At 30.2% G+C, this 18,831-nt stretch overlaps 2 protein-coding genes and 1 pseudogene across 3 annotated transcripts; 2 read left to right on the top strand and 1 right to left on the bottom strand.

The window, feature by feature from the left end:
- Window positions 1–2,078: 2,078 nt before the first annotated feature.
- Window positions 2,079–5,012, bottom strand: LOC111283024 (uncharacterized). The gene is made up of 7 exons (XM_022871374.2): window positions 4,884–5,012; window positions 4,317–4,379; window positions 4,115–4,194; window positions 3,560–3,668; window positions 3,261–3,420; window positions 2,674–2,837; window positions 2,079–2,586 (listed from the first exon to the last, which is right to left on the bottom strand). Exons 1-7 carry the CDS (start codon window positions 4,884–4,886, stop codon window positions 2,236–2,238), a joined length of 930 nt encoding a protein of 309 aa, XP_022727109.2. The 5' UTR covers window positions 4,887–5,012; the 3' UTR covers window positions 2,079–2,235.
- A 1,417-nt stretch (window positions 5,013–6,429) lies between these two features.
- Window positions 6,430–7,626, top strand: LOC111283178 (CLAVATA3/ESR (CLE)-related protein 12 pseudogene; annotated as a pseudogene).
- Window positions 7,627–12,546: 4,920 nt separating this feature from the next.
- LOC111282943 (P-loop containing nucleoside triphosphate hydrolases superfamily protein) lies at window positions 12,547–15,407 on the top strand. 2 transcript variants are annotated; one of them, XM_022871253.2, is made up of 7 exons: window positions 12,547–12,786; window positions 13,095–13,238; window positions 13,334–13,408; window positions 13,518–13,711; window positions 13,833–14,004; window positions 14,083–14,502; window positions 15,128–15,407. In XM_022871253.2, the coding sequence occupies exons 1-7, from the start codon at window positions 12,574–12,576 to the stop codon at window positions 15,257–15,259; spliced, it is 1,350 nt and encodes a 449-aa protein (XP_022726988.2). In that variant the 5' UTR covers window positions 12,547–12,573; the 3' UTR covers window positions 15,260–15,407. The 2 variants fall into 2 exon arrangements, with proteins under 2 accessions (XP_022726988.2, XP_022726992.2); XM_022871257.2 differs by having other exon boundaries at window positions 12,648–12,786; window positions 13,037–13,238.
- The last annotated feature ends 3,424 nt before the right edge of the window (window positions 15,408–18,831 follow it).

Raw genomic sequence — 18,831 nt, 5'->3', positions numbered from 1 at the left:
TTTCAAATAGTAAATTTTTAAGAAATCTCTAGGTGAGAAATTTTCTCTAAATTTGTCCCAAATTGTGAAATAATTTAGATGAAATTTGAATAAAAGTAATTGTATTCTTTTCCAAATTTGGTTGAAAATATTTGATAATTATCCAAGGATAAGATTCTTAAAAATTTTAAAAAAACTAATTGTCATATTACTTTCTTTCAAAAAAAAAAAAGAGAAATAAAAAGAATTTCTAAAAAAGTTCAAATTGTGGAGAATTTAGAAATTCAAAAAAGAAAAATATTTTTAATTTGGCTTAAATGGTGGAATAATTAGATATATTTTCAATAAAAAAAATAAAATATAAAAATGATTAAACTTTCTTTCGACGACAAAGCCTCTTCAAGAAAACAAATGAGATTCTTGAATACTTTTAAAATGAGAAAATATTTTTAAGAGTTCTATCAGATTGTTGGAAGAATCTTATGAGTTATTTCCAATATTTAACATAAAAATTTGAAATCATTATAATCAAGACCATAAGATAAATTTAAAATAAAATGGTACCATCCTTCGAATGGGCATGTAAGGGTACTATAATCTTTCTCATATGTAGCCGAACTCCCAAACCTTATTCTGATTTGTAAACTCAAACCTATCTTTTTAGAGACCTTTCGTCAAGTTTAGGAGCTCCTTAAAAAGATAGATTTTTTAGGTAGCTAATCATACATAGATAAAAAAGATTAGTGGTGACTCTATTTGTTAAGTCTAGCTGTAGACTTTCGAATCTATATGTTATGACATAGTTCATTGATAATAAAACTAAAAAGAGTTTTATTATTCGAAAAGGTTGTTATACTGCTCCCAAAGGAAATCTTTTAGCAAATTAACAAAAGTATTATTTTGCAAACAGAAAAATTGTTGCATGAAAAATTTTCAGAATACTATTTTTCTCTCTATCTTAAAACTCTGTTTTGAGAGAAAAACTTCCTAAAATAAAATTTAAACTTGATCATGATACATTCGATGTAACAAGCATTGAAATGGGTTTTGTTGGAGAAATGATCGTTCAAAATTTTTCATTTCAACATATCACCAATTTTCTAGCCTTCATAAAATCTTAATTTCATCAATACGAAAAAATAATCGATTTTTCTTCTATATATATATATATTAAAATTTATAGTTTGATAGGATCTTTCATTGGAGAAAAATTCTATCAACCATATCAAATTTGGGAAGTTAAAAAACTTGTTTCTGGCTCTCCTACTGAACAACTAACTGAAGCCATTGAAAACCCTGACCAGTTAAACCAAATGGTTCACAAGTATTCCAATAATATGATCTTGTAAATATTTATTTGACATTATACTTTTTACAAGAAAATAATATCAAAGAAATTAAAAAAATTATACTTTTATCTCTTTATTTCTATTTCATGTTTTAAAGCTCATATCGCCTAATTTTTTGGTTTCGTTACTGGTATTTGTGGCATGGAGTTGCCTTTGTTAATTGATTTTTTTGAAATCATTCAAAGAATTTGACATTGGTTTTAGGCACCTAAAATATAGAACCAAATAAAGACGATAATTATATCTATAAAGAAAAAATTTATAATAATAGTTTGTATATAGATCCAGCTTATGAATCTCATAATATTGTTATAAGTAGAACTATAAATTGTTTTATTGATCTTTCTTTTTCTTTTTTTAAAAACTTTTTTATAAAAATAGATAATATTGAAGAAAAAATAAATAATATTTCTACTAAATTGGAACAAAAATCAGAAACAGATTATATAAAATTTTCACATACATCTTTGCATAAATCTTCCCAAAGATTTATTAATGAGATAAAACTTTTTGTAAAAATGAATAATATTGAAGAAAAAATAGATAATATTTCTATTAAATTGAAACAAAATCAGAAACAGATTATACAAAATTTTCAAATAAATCTTCACAAAGATTTATTAATGAGATTAAAAACATTTTGTAAAAATGGAATGGTATGTGAAGCAAAAATATCCATTCATCCATTATACATCACCCCATTTGTTATGACCACAGAACAGATAGATCGCTTCAAGCCGGAGGCGGGAATAGAGTTAATTTGCAGTACATGTATTTATTTTATTTTATTTTATATACACGCTCCACCACAATCTCGTACAAGAAAACCCAGGGACTAGAGTCTATCTATCCCTGCTGCCTTACAAATAAGCTTATGTGAATCCAAATAACAGTCTGAAAATTCAAGCTAAAACTTTCGTGTATTCATTGATGCACTCTTCTTCGCAGCATTTTCGGACCATGACGATGGCTTGAATCCCCCTGTCAGCAAGTTAGAAGCTGCAGCTGCACAGATTTTTCTTCTCTTAGACTCCAGCTCCAACCTTTTCTTATCAGACGTGGAGGACCCAGATGATCCAGCGAAGATTGAAGCAGCTTTAATCAATGCTCGTTTATCTTTCCTATTTCTGTCAAACTTGGAAGAAAATTTGACTCCAGCAGCTGCAGCGGCATCTTCTTTGCTTCTTGGAAGGAGTCGAACGCTAAGGCCCATCTTCCTGGAAGCAGATTCTTCTTCAAAGACCCTCTTCTTTTGACTCTGAGAACATAAAAAGAGCGAGTAAAATGTGGAAGCAAGTCTATTAGAATATGCAAACAACTAATTAGTCTGAGATCAGTAACATACTCTAAGTTTGCCACGGAGAGATTTGTTGAGCGCATAGTCATCTGAATGCCTGGCATCAGACACTCGTTGAAGGCGAACTAGTACTGGTTCAGCTTCTTTCTTCTTCTGCAAATCCTCTTCCTCATGCTCAAGACGATAAAATGGATCTGCCAGCTTGCCTCTTTCTGCATAAAATGATCAGAACTTTAAAATCGTAATCATGAATAAAATGAGTAAGCCCCGGTAACGGCACTACAATGTTATGACCAAATTGCTAGTATTATAATCCATTAGATGGACCTTTCTAAGGCACATTACTGTAAGTATAATTCCAATGGAGACAGAAAAACAGAAAAGGAAAAAAATGTTTGGAAAAAGATGACAAGGCTCATTAAGTGTCATGCAGAGGCCTACGGGTTTGACCCTCATCATCAGTCAACCTGCGCTTTTGATTGCAAGATATACAAGGATTCACACTTTGTCAAACCGTTAGGTCCCTGCCATTGGTGCAAATTGTGCCACAAAACTTTGTTTTCAAGCAAAGAAAAGGTGGCTCTGTGGGAAGTCATCATATAAGAATCTATAAATCCATGTAACTCACTACATACCTTCATCACCAGGAAGTTCTAATGTCTCTGCGTCCCCAACATCAAACACTTCAGTTTTCCGCTGAGCCCCACTAATGATCACATACTCACAATTTTTCGGGTCTGTCTGAATGATGATCTCATGTTTACAGCAAGCAGACTTCATGGTAAAGCTCCATATCTAAAAAAATTTACTAGTAATTGTTAGGAATACCAGATCTGCGCAATTAACAAAAACCAACACACACAGAAACTCTTCCACCAGTTCAAATTAAAATGAATTACAGAGAGTAGCTTATGCAATCAGTAAGAGAAGATACCTTCGTAGAATAGTAATTTCCCACTTGCTTTTTTTCAGAGTTGAACCGTACACCTTTCGCTATCATAGAATTGCATCCACCACACCAAACATTGAAAGGCATTTCGAACCTGGAAGCATGGCAACAATGAAAATCAGACACTACAATAACGATTTACAAACCAACTTCCCAAACAATAACATTAGCAAGGGCCATTTAAAACGAAAATACAGTGATAGATATTGCCTTCTTAAGTATAGAGCTTTTTAGTTTATTTTTTTGGAATAACAAAAGAAAAAGGATAGAGAGATATTGATTTCTAATATAAACCGAATAATTAACAAAATCTTTGGCAAAAGAAAATGGCAAGTTAGAGCCTAGTTGCAAACCACTCTTATCAGAATTCAGTGAGAAAATTATTAGTGAAATATCCCCAAAAAAGCTCAGCATGTACTTTTTCAGATGATTATTTCAAGATTAACGATGACAAAAAATAAATATATTGAAGATACTGAAACAACGTATTTAAGGCAAAAAAATAGTATTGAAATTCCAAAAGGAGGCGTGATTTATTACCTTATGATCAAGATGCCTTGATCTATTTTCCTTGCCCTCTCTCTCAAAGCATGTTGACCATGAAACTTGTTCAAAGAGCCCTAGAAAGAAGAGCAATGCCGAAATTTAAAACATTATGTCATAAATCATAACTTATCTTAGCAAAAGATTTCCTTAGAACCAAAAATAAATTCATGAAGCAAATAATTCTAGACCCTGATACCTGACTTGGGTCCCATTCTGGAGGATAGTAAAAGTTATCTGCTCTAGCAGCGGCAAGTGAAGACTGCAGAAGCACAAACAAAGCGGGTCAAGCATTTTTACATTAATTGGCAATGGAGGAGGGAGAAAGAAAAAACCAATCTTCAGACAAATGTTGAACAGCAGAAAAACTTAACAGCATTAATTCACCCCACAAAAGAACTAGTTAACACTACAACTTCACATGAGAAACAGAGTAAGAGTACTTAATATTCTTAAAATATATTCCCCTTGAAACATTGATGTAAACCGTTTTTAAGAAATTGAATTAAATCTATCGAGCCATATGAAACTAAAGCCATATTAATATCATAAAAGCAACATAATCAAGAAAAATAAATTTAAATTAATCAAACATGGTAAAACTAAACCACTATGAAAGGATCCTAAGATCTATAACGAACCATTGCAATTGCAGGAAACCCTAATTAGGCAAAAAAAAAAAAAAAAAAGGGAGAAAAGGATAAGCCAAAAAATATTAAATTTAATCTTAAATGTAATCGAAAATCAGGTGTAATAATTTGCCTACCATGTTTTATTCTCGTTCTTGTTCTTGTCTTTCTTCTGATTAGGATTCTGGAAATTAGGATTGGGTTTTTTTGTTTGTGGTTTGATTAAAACAATTATAACAGCAAGTAACAGAAAGGCGCGGAAGAAAAACATTTTATATCATATATAGTCGAAGCCCTGTTGCGTGGGCTTATCACCGACAAGGATAATAGATGTGGTAATCTGTTGGGTTCCATTTTGGGCTACTATGGGCTGGTTGAGGGCCCAATCATATGTTTTTGGGATAAAATTTTACCTCGCATTTTTTGGGTAAAAAAAAAAAGAAAAGAAATTATGGTTTGTTGTTGATAGGATAGGAGTATTAAGTCGAAAAGCTGACAAGGTATAGAGCCAACTCTAAAAATATTATATACAATATGCATCACCTAAGTCTTACACTATTTTTTTCATTAAATAAAAAAATAAGTCTTACATTTTTTCTTATTTTTATACTCTAAGTTTTGCAATTACACTAAGTATTATAAAACAGGGGTCACTTATAATTTTTTTATCATTAAATCAAAAATTCCATCATTAATTTAGAATAAAATAATATTTTTAAATTTAATCATCTTGATTCAATGATAAAAAATATAAAATTTATATTAATGCAAATGGATCCATATTTAAAATAAGACCTTAAATTACTTCTTCATCAAAAACAAAAAGTAGTATAAAATAGTAAGGCGTCGTTTGGATTGAATCCAAGCTATGATGTGACGTGGTTGAAGCTCCTTTTTTTTTTTTTTTGGGCTCAAACATACCGTGATGATCTGTTTGGGTATCATGGATGTGGTGCGGTAAAAATATATTCATTGTGCTGCACCTCCTTGGGCTAACCACGCCCTTAAGGGTCTAGTGAACTTCAACTCTGCCTCATACCCTTTTTACCCATCAGCTAACAATCAAACTCATAACTGCCAATAATTGAAAAAAATCCTAGAAAAACTTAAGATCTCAAGGGAGAGGAAAGCTTTTGTCCAAAAAAAGTATGGAGGAAGAAGGAGAAAGAGGACAAAGATGATCTGATTTCCACCCGTGTTTGACAGAAGAACAATGACAGTTTTTAATTAGACTTGTAGTTATAAATTAAATTAAATTAAATTAAATTAAATTAAATCATATCATATCATTATTCAATTTTCATTCTAAACCTTTTATTTCCATGGACATCTCTTTGCTTTACTATATCTAAGCCCCAAACAACCAAGTAAAGGCCTTTTTATTTTGGTGTCAAACCGAACGTTTGCTTTAATTAATTAATTAATTAACAATTACAACTATTATGAGCAAATTAAACACTATGGCAATAATTTTTTTCACTTTTGGGAAAAAACTGTTCATATATATATTTCGACCTGCCACCCGTTCATACATTGCTTTGTCCATAGAAAATGTGGATTGGACATTCCCCACCCTTTTCATTAGTTGCTATTCGCTCTTAACCAGCATGGGATCTTCCCTTGCACCCCATCATCATCAATTCTTATTCTAGATAAAAGACAGAATAAAAATATATAGTCTTTCATTCATTCATTATTACTATGCCTCAAAGATATTGAAAACATTACTAATACTAACCATTATCAAACTTTATATAATTATTCAATGTTTGACAATCTTTTAATAATGACCCTTTTTTTGCCTTGATTTCCAAGGAACTTTCATTGGGAAAAGGGTCTACCGTCCCTTCCCTCTATTTCTCTTCTTGTTCAATAAATTAGCATTAAAAATGGTGTCCTCAAATCTCACATGAAAGTCGAAATCCAGACACATTTCCTATATTTTGTCCATTAGAATACAATATTCAAGATATGTCAAACTTCAAAATATCTCCACTAATTATAATCCCTTCCTTGTGGTTCTCCTCACTTTCTGCTCCATGCTTCCCCTTCTAACCCTCCTGCTGCTACTCCATGGCCTGGACAGTTTCACACATTCTCTTCACCATTCTTTGGCTCTCCCTTCTCTTTTTATTGCTTCATCAATTCCAGAACTTCAAGTTCAAGACCACCAGCAAACAAACCAACTCCATAACCTTTTCCTCGCTTTCTCATAACCCTTTGATCAATACTAGAAAAGTTGTTGCTAGCAAATTTGTCTTCACTCCATTTCAAAAGCATCATCAACAAGAGCAGGATGAGCACTCTCCAGACATGAAAAAACAGTCCGAGCCAGCTGATAACGAGATTGATCCGCGTTATGGTGTCCAAAAGCGCCTTGTACCCACTGGCCCAAACCCATTGCATCATTGATGATGATGATGATGAATATTAATTATTATTTCTCAGGTGAATGAAAGGAAAAGAAAAACAGGTTGATAATTAGTAAAAATCAACAGTTAGCTACAGTACTATATTTTACGATGGTGAGTTTGTTTCTTTGTTTCTTTGCTTCTTTTTTTTTTTTTTTAATTTTTTTTGTCATCCTTTAGTTCTATGAAACCTTATGCTTTTAGATCATATTGATCATTATATATGTAGAGTATTCTTGTGAGACTAAGCTTGTAAATGTATCGTACGTAAAGGACAATTTTATAATCCTAAGGCATGCAGAAATGACGTTGTATACATTAATTTTAGGGTTTTGGAGATTGATTTTCTATATTATCAACAATGACTATATATACTTGATACTTGATTTGATTTATTTTTTCCTTTTGCGATTTCAAAGAAACAATGAGTGCAAGAACAATATATCAGCTAACACACAACATAATTGATAATCATATTTTCCTGCTAATTATGAAAGTAAAAGAATTACTAATAATAATTATTGATTAGTTACGCACAATACTTCTCCATATGTTAAATGAGGTTGGATAGTGTAAATGGATTGATTGCTTTGTGTTGAAGATCGTGTTTTGTTCTCACTTCACGCTACATGGTGGATTAATTTATAAATAATGGTTATGGTTGCACTCACCCATTTTGTAGCTAAGCTTTGGAGTGGAAATTGGTCCAATTGGTGAGGATTTTAGTAATGGGCACTCACTTAATTTTGGTATGCATGTGGTGTTTCTATCATTACTAGTCCTTTTAATTTATGGGTATCACCTATGGGTCACTCCACTTGATTTAAAGAAAGTATTCTTCTTCAATTCTTTCTTTTTTCTTTTAATTTCATGGAATGTGTTTGGAATTTTGGATGTGGTAAATTTTGGCCAAAAATAAATTGACAACTGCTGCTCCTAAGTGAACAATGCTATAAGGGGTGAAATTATAAAAAAAAAAAAAAATTGAGTTTATATTTGATATACAGTTAGTGTATAAATTCTATATACTATCAATAAATTAGATGATGTCATCAAAGTTTAATATATGAAATCTACAATGAATCAAATATAGACTCAAAAAAATTATTTGATAAAAAGAATTGGATTTATATAAGATGCAAGATGCTTATCTTTTCTTGTATATATAGTTTAAGACCTAACAAATCTCCATATATATATATATAAATATATATATATAGGTCATTTATGAATTGTTGAATTTCATAGCTAAGGAGAGGATTAAATACATATAATTAACTATAGTCATTGGAGTTGGCAATTAGAAATTGTGGATTCAAAAAAATTTAAGTGCGTAATATCTATCTAGTTGAGTAGGGGTTTAAGAGTATATTAGAAACTTAAAAAAAAAAAAAAAAAAACTATAGTCTATGGAGATTTATGAGAATTAGATTTATTTTGATAGCTTGTCAAAATTATAATAGTATATGTATTGTGTAGCTACCTAGCTCCATTGAAACACTATGTATACTAAGAACAAAGTTTCCAATGGGCAGGGCTAGCTATGATTGTACTGGAAATAGGAAAATTATCAGTTCAAAATCGACATAAAGAGATGAGATGACAACATATTTGGTTGGGGGTTGAGGAGAAGATATATGTAACATATATTCCTTAAAAATCAATAATGTCCTAATGATGGCCATCATCATGATTATGGATTGAAAATTTATATATGATGGTAATTTTTTTTTAATGAGAGAGGATATTAGAGGACAGGGGAATTTGTAAGGGGATCATCGATCAACAATTTGCTTTTGTCTCTGTGGGCACAATTGAGTATAATAAAATTTGACCCTTTATTTATTAAAGAAATAACAAAATGTTTAACCAATAATACTTCAAAAAAAATTATATAATCAAGCTTGAGTTGTTATGTATTGCTTATCTACTTAATATTTAATTAATTTTTAGGCTTGCATTATTTTTTTTCCTTAACTAGTTAATATAAATACATTGGCTATAAATAATTTCGTCGAAACGGAAAGGAATTTTGATTTCTTGTTAGCCGAAGTTCTTTATACATACTAGTATTTCATTATTGATCTAATTATATATATTTATATTTATATTTATATAGTTGGCCAAAATGATATATATTATTACAAATTAAAAATTTATCAATTTACCTGTTTGAAAATTTTTAAAGTTTTCATAAATGTTTCTTATGCTACATTAGAACGTGATGATAAATTTGACATGAGGATCTTTATCTTAAAAATTCTCTTTGGATTATGCTATGCAAATTTGGCATACTTCAACTTGGGTTTGGACTTAAATTTTTAAGTTCAACATGAAAATATATCTTTATTTAATTTTATTTTAATTTACTAAACTTTCAAAATTATAATAATTTTTTTTATATTTGAGATTTCTTAGAGATTGAATTGCCAAAAACTGTATGCTCAATTGATAGGGTATCATATATATATATATATATTATATTACAATATACATAATTATCAGAGAGTAATTGCTAACATAAACGTTTATATGGACAGTTTTTTTTTTTTAAAATGTAAAATAATTCTTAAAACTTCTCATTATGATGACACATAAGATATTTATTAATTTTAAATTATTTATAAAAATATATATATTAAAAATTATTAAATTATCTAAAATTTTAAAATTTAAATCAAAATCAATTTAAATTCTAATGAAATTCTTTTATTATGAACATCACTTTTATCTTAATTTTAAATCAATTTTCAAGTAACTTATCTTTTCTAATTTATTTATAATTAACATGAATATTTAAATTTATCACAACTTTTAAAAATATTATTTAATATCTTTAACATTTTTTGATAAATACTTATTACATTATCTTCAACTTTTAAATATATTTCATAAAAAAATGTAAAATATATATATATATATATATAATAAACAAACACATGTCCTAACACAATCATATAAACCTTGACAGAAATGAAGACTAGGGATTATTTTCTATGTTACAAATTGGGAACTATTTGTCAAACAATTAGTGAACTAGTTCAACTTAGTGAAAAGGCAAATGCATAATTTTCAAAATTAAAAAAATAAAATAAAGCCAGATGTATCAATGACACTTTCACACTTACAACATCTCTTAAGTTTTCATGTTCAACTAAATAGAATTGATATATAATTTTTATAGTTTTTAGTCATACGATTGCAAGAATATTTTATGGTCTAAATCTATAATATGTTTGATAAATTGACTATAAAGAATCCATTTAGATTCTAAACTTTGTCATACCTTTACAATAAAAATGTTAGCAGTAAAAAATTTTTAAGATATCTGTTATGAATAGAGTCAAGATATAAAACATCAGAAAAACTATAAGATAAAAGTATAAAATACTAAAATTTAAATATTATTCTCTAATTAGATATTATCTATAAATAAATTTATTATTTAAATATATTTATGGTTAAAGTTTATCAGGATTTAAATGAAAAATCAATTTAAATATAACATAATTAAATAGATAAGTTATTATTTAAATATATTTATGGATTAAATAAAATTATATAGCTTGATTATTTACTGTGTTTCCATTCAACTTATTTTCCAAACAACATTCTATATCTCATAGACTTTAGCGTTACTTTTTTATCACTCTGCCATTTAAGGTGAATTTTTTTTTTTATTTTGTTGAGGTAAGCTCTCTTAGTTTAATTTTGACCTTTTTTTTATATATTACAATATACAAAATTATAAAAACACATATATTCTCATATTTTTGTTAGTATTGTCTGTAGACATTTTATTTTTTTTATGAATTATTCATTCAATCAAGTAGTATATTTTGTTTTTTAACTAATTATTTATTCAATATTCTCCATTCATATAAAATAAAAATAATGCTATGATTAATTGATATAATAGAGTTATATACCAATTTGATTTATTTCATTTTTTTTGATAAAAAAAGTCGTGGAACTCTTTCTTTCTCTGCAAATGTTTTATTTTTCAAATTTTTGTTATTAAATAAAATTTCCTTTGCTATTTTTTTGTAAAAGTATTATTCTTTCTAAAATTTTAAAGTTTTGTCAAGTTAAATTTCTTTTTTTGTTTTAATTTTTGTAATTGACAACATATTCAGTAGAAGTACAAAAAGTTCTACTATCCTCAGAAAATAGCAAAAAGTCTTGCTATCATCGAATTCTATACTATACAATTAAACAATTATTTCAAATAAAAAATGAGATTATATCATATTCAAAATAATTTTTTAAATTTGTATGAATATTAATGTTATTTAATTAAATTTATATAAAACTCATTCACATGAAGATGGAGATGCCAAAGTGAAAAAAATATTGAAAGAATTGACAGGCCATTCATATATTTTTGAAATAGAACTCAATGATTATAATTTTTTTTTTATGAAAGTTTAAGATTGACTGTTACAAATATTCATGAGATATTTTATACAAATGAGAGTTGGTATTTACTTGAAAAAATACAAAAGGTAAGTAGTTTAATACATTTCATTAAAACTTTTTATCAATAATTTTCTTAAATAATTATTTATAATTTAATACTATTATTTAAAATATAAAACTATTTCATTTCAATTTTTACAAGAACATAATTCTATATTAGATGTTAACCTCAAAACAATTGAAAGGGACAAAGATTTGGAACGTCATATAAATGCTAAAAATTATGATATTAGTGAAACTCCTAAAAAAAATATATAGAAGAGTAAGTTATCGCGTATATTATTTAAACATTTAAAATTATTATTTCTCTTAGATAAATAAAATTTATCTTAAAATTACATAAAACTGTAGGTGCACAAAAATGATAAAAGAATATAGAAATGATGCAAATTGAATAAAATTCATTTGAAGTGATAAGACTTTTAGTTTCTATTTTATTATTTTGTTGGCATAATTAATAATATTTTTTACAATATCTTTGGATGTTTTTTCTTCCTCCAATATTATTTATCATATATTTTAAATTTTATTAATTTGTTAATTAAAATTTTTATTTTTATTTGATATTTTAATTATATTATTTATATTTTATATATTTTTTGAAAATGTTAATAATTTAATAATATTAATTTAAATTTAAATAAAATAAAAATAATCCTTGTATCATACGGATAACAAGGTAGTTAAATTATTAATTTCAATAATCAAATTCAATTCGGAATAACTTTTAAAATAAAAAAAAAAAAAAACGTAGTGAATTAATTAGTGTAGAAGAAATTATATAGATGAGGGAACAGGCTGGGCTGGCGTTTTAAAGATATCTGTCCAATTGGGCCAGAATCGGCCCCGCACATCAACACCTGATCCAATCCGCTATCGAATTCTATCTGCAGAGTGAAGATTACAAAGAGCTTCTGCGAAAATATTAAAAAAAAAAATGTCTTCTTTTCTCTCTTCCCCTCTTCTCCTCCCTTCGAGTCCTTTAAGGAGAAAAACATCTCAAGTAATTCTTTTTAAGGCGGCTTCTTCTGTTAGCAATATTAATGACAACGCTGATTCTTCTTCTTCAAACGCTACAAGTACAAGATTGATCACTTTCTTAGGAAAAGGTGGCTCCGGCAAGACCACCTCCGCTGTTTTTGCTGCCCAGGTTCCTTTTCTATTTCTTTGCATTTTATCTGTTTTTCTCTTTCTTATTCAATACTTTCTAATATGCCTTTTTCTTTTCATTAGATTTAGACACATAGATTGGTGAGTGGTGATCAGACGAATTAGATTTACTCTAAATTCTTCTTTCTAGTATCTTGGTTGAGGACTTGAGGCTGTGTTAAAGGCTGACAACTTTAGCATCATTCATCTACTGATTATTATTTGGCCCCTTTCGAGTTTTTATCATGCAGGCAAAACTAATCTTTTTCTTCTCCCCCTCCCATTTTGACTTGCTTTGCTGTTGCTTAGCATTATGCAATGGCTGGACTGAGTACATGCTTAGTGTTACACGGCCAGGATCGCACTGCTGATTACCTTCTCAATTGTAAGATTGAGTCCTCTCCTATTGTATGCAGTGGCAACCTTTCAGTTGTTAGGTTGGAAACAACTAAAGTATGCTTCTTTTTTTCTTTCTTTTCCATATTCCATCTATGTCGAATTGGTTCTGATGGCTCTATGCTGAGAATGGATTATTTGTTAAACTGCAGATGCTTCTTGAACCGCTCAATGAGCTGAAGCAAGCTGATGCCCGTCTTAATTTGACACAAGGAGTTCTTGAAGGGGTGGGTATGTAATATCTCATCATCTTTTTTCTGTGTTGACTTCCTTACCTTTGGTGTTTTATTTGTCTGCACGGTACTTCGCTCTGTATCTTTATTTGGCATGTAGTAGGTTGTTGGAGAAGAGCTCGGGGTGCTTCCTGGGATGGATTCTATCTTTTCAGTACTTGCACTTGTAAGGCTTCTGGGATTATTTGGGAAATGGGCTCGAAGGAACCATCAAAAAGATAAATTTGACATAATAATTTATGATGGTATCAGCACCGAGGAAACCCTACGAATGATAGGTGCAAGCAGTAAAGCAAGGTTTGGAAATAATGTTTTCTCTTCCCCTAGTCCCCATGGGAAAAAGAAAAAAAAAAAAAAACACCTTTCTTGTTCAAAATGATCTATACACAACCTTATGACTATGTACAACCATGTACAGACTGTACTTAAAATACCTGCGGAGCATGGCTGAGAAGACTGATCTTGGGAGATTGGCTGGTCCTTCACTCCTGAGACTTGTAGATGAAGCCATAGGCATAAGTGGGAAGCCATCCCAACTCAATGGAATAATGAGTGCAGAAATATGGGACAGTCTGGAACGAATTCTTGAGGTAAATGTGGATTTCAATTTATCTATTACTAAGTTTTCATGTAGATCAAATAGGGCTGAGTGACTGTAAGTTGTGCAGAGAGGATCTTCTACCGTTTCAGAACCTCATCAATTTGGCTGCTTTCTTGTAATGAATCCAAACATTCCAACATCTCTAAATTCTGCATTGCGCTATTGGGGTTGTGCAATTCAAGCTGGTACCCTGGTTTCTGGTGCATTCGCCATTGCTTCCCCTCATTTGGATGTAAAATTTATGGAAAACATGGAGGAGAATTTTTCACCCTTGCCATTTGCTTTCATTCCAAATCTCTCAATGGGTTCCTCTCAAGATTTGAATGCCATCATTCTGAACAATTCCAGTGAAGGTGCAAGGGATCTTCTTTCTTTGCCGGCAGGCCAGAAGTCTAGAATGGTGTCCTCAATAAATTTTGATGCAGCAAGAAAATCAGTAACTCTTCTCATGCCTGGTTTTGACAAGTCAGAGATCAAGCTGTATCAAGTATGTTCAGATCTGAACTCTTCATTTCTTCCATGTTTTCTGATAGCTCTGAGGGTTTTCTCACGTGGTGGCAAAAATTTTTCTTTCATATCTTTAATAATCTTCCAAATGAGCAAAAATAAAGTTGTACCTGGAGAGGGAAATATTGCATTCTGTATTTGTTAGTGCTTCTAGTGCTGATAGAGATACTTTATACTACAGGAATTGATGCATTAAGTTTAAGTATCTTAGTCTGTTAGATACAACTCTCCCTCTAATTAATCTTTGAAATGAGCAAAAGTGAAGTTGTGCCTGGAGAGGGAAATATTGCATTCTGCATTTGTTAATGCCACAAGAGCTGATAGAGATACTTTTTACTACAGGAAATGATGCATTAAGTTTAAGTAGCTTAGTTGGTCAGATACAACTAAGAATTTAACAATCTGCTCGGAAACCTTTTTTAGGGTTATTTAACTTGCTTGTTGCTAGTTTGTCAGATACAAGTAAGAATTCAACTAACTTCTTGGAAACCTTTTTTTGGGGTATTTAACTTGCTTGTTGCTCACATGTTATTCTACTTCTTAACTTATTGTGAAGTTCAGAAATTCATACAGTATGATGTTACTTAAATATGTGACAAATGCAGTATAGAGGAGGATCTGAGTTGTTGGTGGAAGCAGGGGACCAAAGACGAGTCATTTTTCTGCCTCCAGAAGTTCAAGGGAAGGTAGGAGGTGCCAAGTTCATGGACAGAAGTCTTGTAATCACAATTCGATAATGCAGTTATGAAAGATTGTATTTTTTTTTTTTTGGCCAGTAGTTATGAAACATTGTTTAATGCTTAATTCTCTTTTCCATATTGAATATCTTCTTGAAACAAAAGTGATCGGATTTTATTGTAGCAATTGAATAAGGAATTGATGTGATAGGTTCCTTTAAATTAACAGAAAAAGCACTGGACTTCAAATTTGGCTTATTTGTTAGGGACCTAGAGGATAATAAAAATCTAAGAGATGGTAACTATCCCGAAAGGAAGCTTTCTGCTTTGTATCTGGGTGGTGCAAATGGCTCACAGAAACCTATAACTAAGTTAGAGATAGTAAAAGATGTAGAAATTTGAAGACTTACCAGATTCTGCTGTGTTTTTCATCTCGTCAGTTGTTTACTTTTTTTATTGGACAATGAAAGCTACCTCTTGTGAGGTTTGTTATGTTTTATTTTGAGGAAAATGAGAATACGAATTCAATTCTAACAAGGGGTCACATGCATCCATCATTGAGTCAAATACTTAGTTATAGCATTTTAATATAATATAGAACAATTTTTGCAGCTCTTTTAATTCAGGTACCATTGTATAAATGTTAGCATAAATTTAAGCTTATATTAACAAAACTTGAACCACAAAGCCTCAAATTATACCCTTGCGGTAATATTTCTCTTTCCTTTTTTCCGTCTTCCTTTTCTAATTGAACCGGGCAGGTTCATTGTACAGTATCCAATCTATTCAAGTATAAACGCAATAGCGGAGAAACAAAGAAAATAGTTAAAAGGCCAAAAATAGCATATCATGCTTCAGGCTTATTGTCTTCTCCCATTTGTGTATAGACGCGGCTCCTAAGTTACTTCAAAAGCCTTCATGCTTTCTGCCTCAAAACCACCCGCAAACTGGAGGAAAAAAGAAATCCAGTTGTCATTTATTTGATTTTATTTTTCAACTAGAATTTAAGCGAGAGCTCTACTTAAAGCAGTACAAGTAAGGGATTCTTTCGATTAGACAGGAATCAGAATTCAGGTTTCAATGGAAACTAAAGATCTTAAACTAGACATCTTAAAATAAATAAATAATAAAATTAAAGAAATTTTATTACCTTTAGCATTAATGCTTAAGACCAAGAGAACCAATTCCAAAGCAAAATACCTGATGAACACGGAATGCAAAACGGACACCTTGCAGAAGTATAAATTCTCTATTTGGTTCTTTCCGAGGACCACTTAATGCATCGAGTTCTGATGCAACACGTTTCATCTATTTCCTCGCCAATTGCACAGATGAAAGCTTGATCTGCAATATGCGAAAGAAGTAATTGCATTATATAGTAGTAAAAGTTACATAATAATTTTATATTCGTAGTGGTGGTTTCATCTGTACTTAATTGCGTACAGCAAATTATGCATATTCGATATCATAAGAACACTTCAATATAAACCTAGAAAAGTATGCCAAACTCACAGAAATGTAAAATTTTCCGTATGGCCCTTCTAATGATCCAAATCCTTAACTTAGCAACGACATGTTGAACTATTAGTAGCATAACATAGTAGTGTTGATCAACTTGCCATCACACGTCATAAGAGGGTGCCACTTAGTGAGCTACGCTCTGTCAAAAAAATAGGATTCGACCTCATGTAATTGGTTATTAACTAATCAAAAGTTATGAGCTTTGATCTTTTTTTTAATATACAGTCTTAGCTACTTAATAAAAGAAAGTGAGATTGTTTTAAGGTGGTGTTGCAAACCAAGAAGAGAAAGAAGAAAAGCCAAAAAAATAGAGAAAAAAGAAAAGAAAAGAGAGTTGTTTGAGCGGAAGTTGATCCATGGTCCGATTAAACCAAAATTTTGTCAGCATGTTTATGATTCAGAGTTCTACATTCTAAACGGTGAAGATCAAATTTGAAGCTCTCTAGGATCAAATACAGGGTGTATTTGTTGAGTCACCTATTTGATGAGATTTTTTCAATTGTCTCTCTAATTGTTGATTAGTTTTAATTTTAGCTAGAGAAGAACTTTGTATATCCATTATTTGATAGTGAAAATTTTTTTAGTGGTCCATGATTTTTTTCTTTTACACCAGAGGATTTTTCGCGTAAATCTTGACCCAACAAGTAATATAAGAATGAGAGTTATTTTGAGACAACGATACAGAAGTAGCCTAAAATAGAAGTAAATTCTATTTGAGATCATAGAGGATGATACAGATTCTATGATAAAATTGACAGCATCAAATTATTCAATTTAGAAGCCTATGATAGAAAATCATTTATATTGCAAAGATTTGTATGAGTAGGTATTGGGTGATTCGACTAAATCAGCAGATATGAAAGATGAAAGCTGAAAGAAGTTAAATAAAAAGATGCTGGCTACAATAAAAAATGAGTTGATATTAGCGTGTTTCATAATATAGCACAGGAGGCAGATGCGCATATTATTTGAGAAAAATTGACAACATTATAAGAAAAAAATAAATATGAATAAAGTTATGTTTGTTAAAAAGCTTGCAACTTTACAGTACAAGGATGAACGATCTATTACAGAGCACTTTAGTGATTTTCAAAATATATTTAATCGAATGACTACTATGGAGCTTAAGATGGATCGTGAAATGAAGGCGTTATTTTTTTTAGGTTCATTGCTAGACAGTTGAAATACTCTAGTTGTGACTATTTTTAATTTAGCTCCTAATTATAAGGTAATATTGGATATGGTAAAAGACAATACACTTAATGAAAAAGTAAGGCAAAAAAATGTAGACTCTAAGAATCAAGCTCTGGTAACAGAGAACAAGGGCAAAAACATCGACAGAAGTCAAAACTCAAAAGGTCATAGTAAGTCTAAACATAGATCCAAGTCCAGAGATAAAGTGAAGTGTTTCCATTGTGATAAGGTAGGTCATATAAAATGACACTGTAAAATCTTGAAGCAAGAGCGAAAAGATGAGAAAAGTAAGAGTTCAGATGATGGCAATATTACAATAGTGAATTCAGATAGCGATTCAATTACTTTAATTTGTACACATAGTAATTGTAATCATGTTGATGATCCCGACATTGATTGAATAGTTGACATAGGAGTGACAATTCATTGTGTTCTTAAAAGAAAGTTGTTTATAATTTACAAATTAGAAAACTTTGGTTATACTAGGATAGAAAATAAGAGTGTGTCACAGATTGTTGGGATTGGTGATATTATTGTACAAACTAGTACAGGTTAAATGTTGACTTTAAGGGATGTCAGACACATTTTGAATATAAAAATGAACTTACTTGCTATTAATGTCCTTGATAAGGAGGGATATGAGAGTTGACAAAAGAATGGACAATGAAAGCTTCTCAAAGGATCTATGATAGTTACAAAGAAAAAACTATGCTGCATAATGTATAAGACATCGATGCAATTAAACGACAACCAAGTAAATGTCATTGAAGATGATGCTTCAACAAACTTGTGGCACAAGAAGCTAGCACACATGAACGAAAAAGGATTACAGGTTTTGGTAAGGCAATCTCTCGTTTCCTTGACCAAAAGTATGTTTCTCAATTCATGTGATTATTGTTTGTTTGATAAGCATCATA

Source organism: Durio zibethinus, chromosome 5 (genome assembly GCF_047325235.1).
Source record: "Durio zibethinus cultivar Kanyao isolate XHJ-2024 chromosome 5, ASM4732523v1, whole genome shotgun sequence".
NCBI classification, from domain to species: Eukaryota; Viridiplantae; Streptophyta; class Magnoliopsida; order Malvales; family Malvaceae; genus Durio; species Durio zibethinus.
The sequence above is the reverse complement of the archived record's forward strand: the minus strand, read 5'-3'. Positions and strand labels throughout refer to the sequence as shown.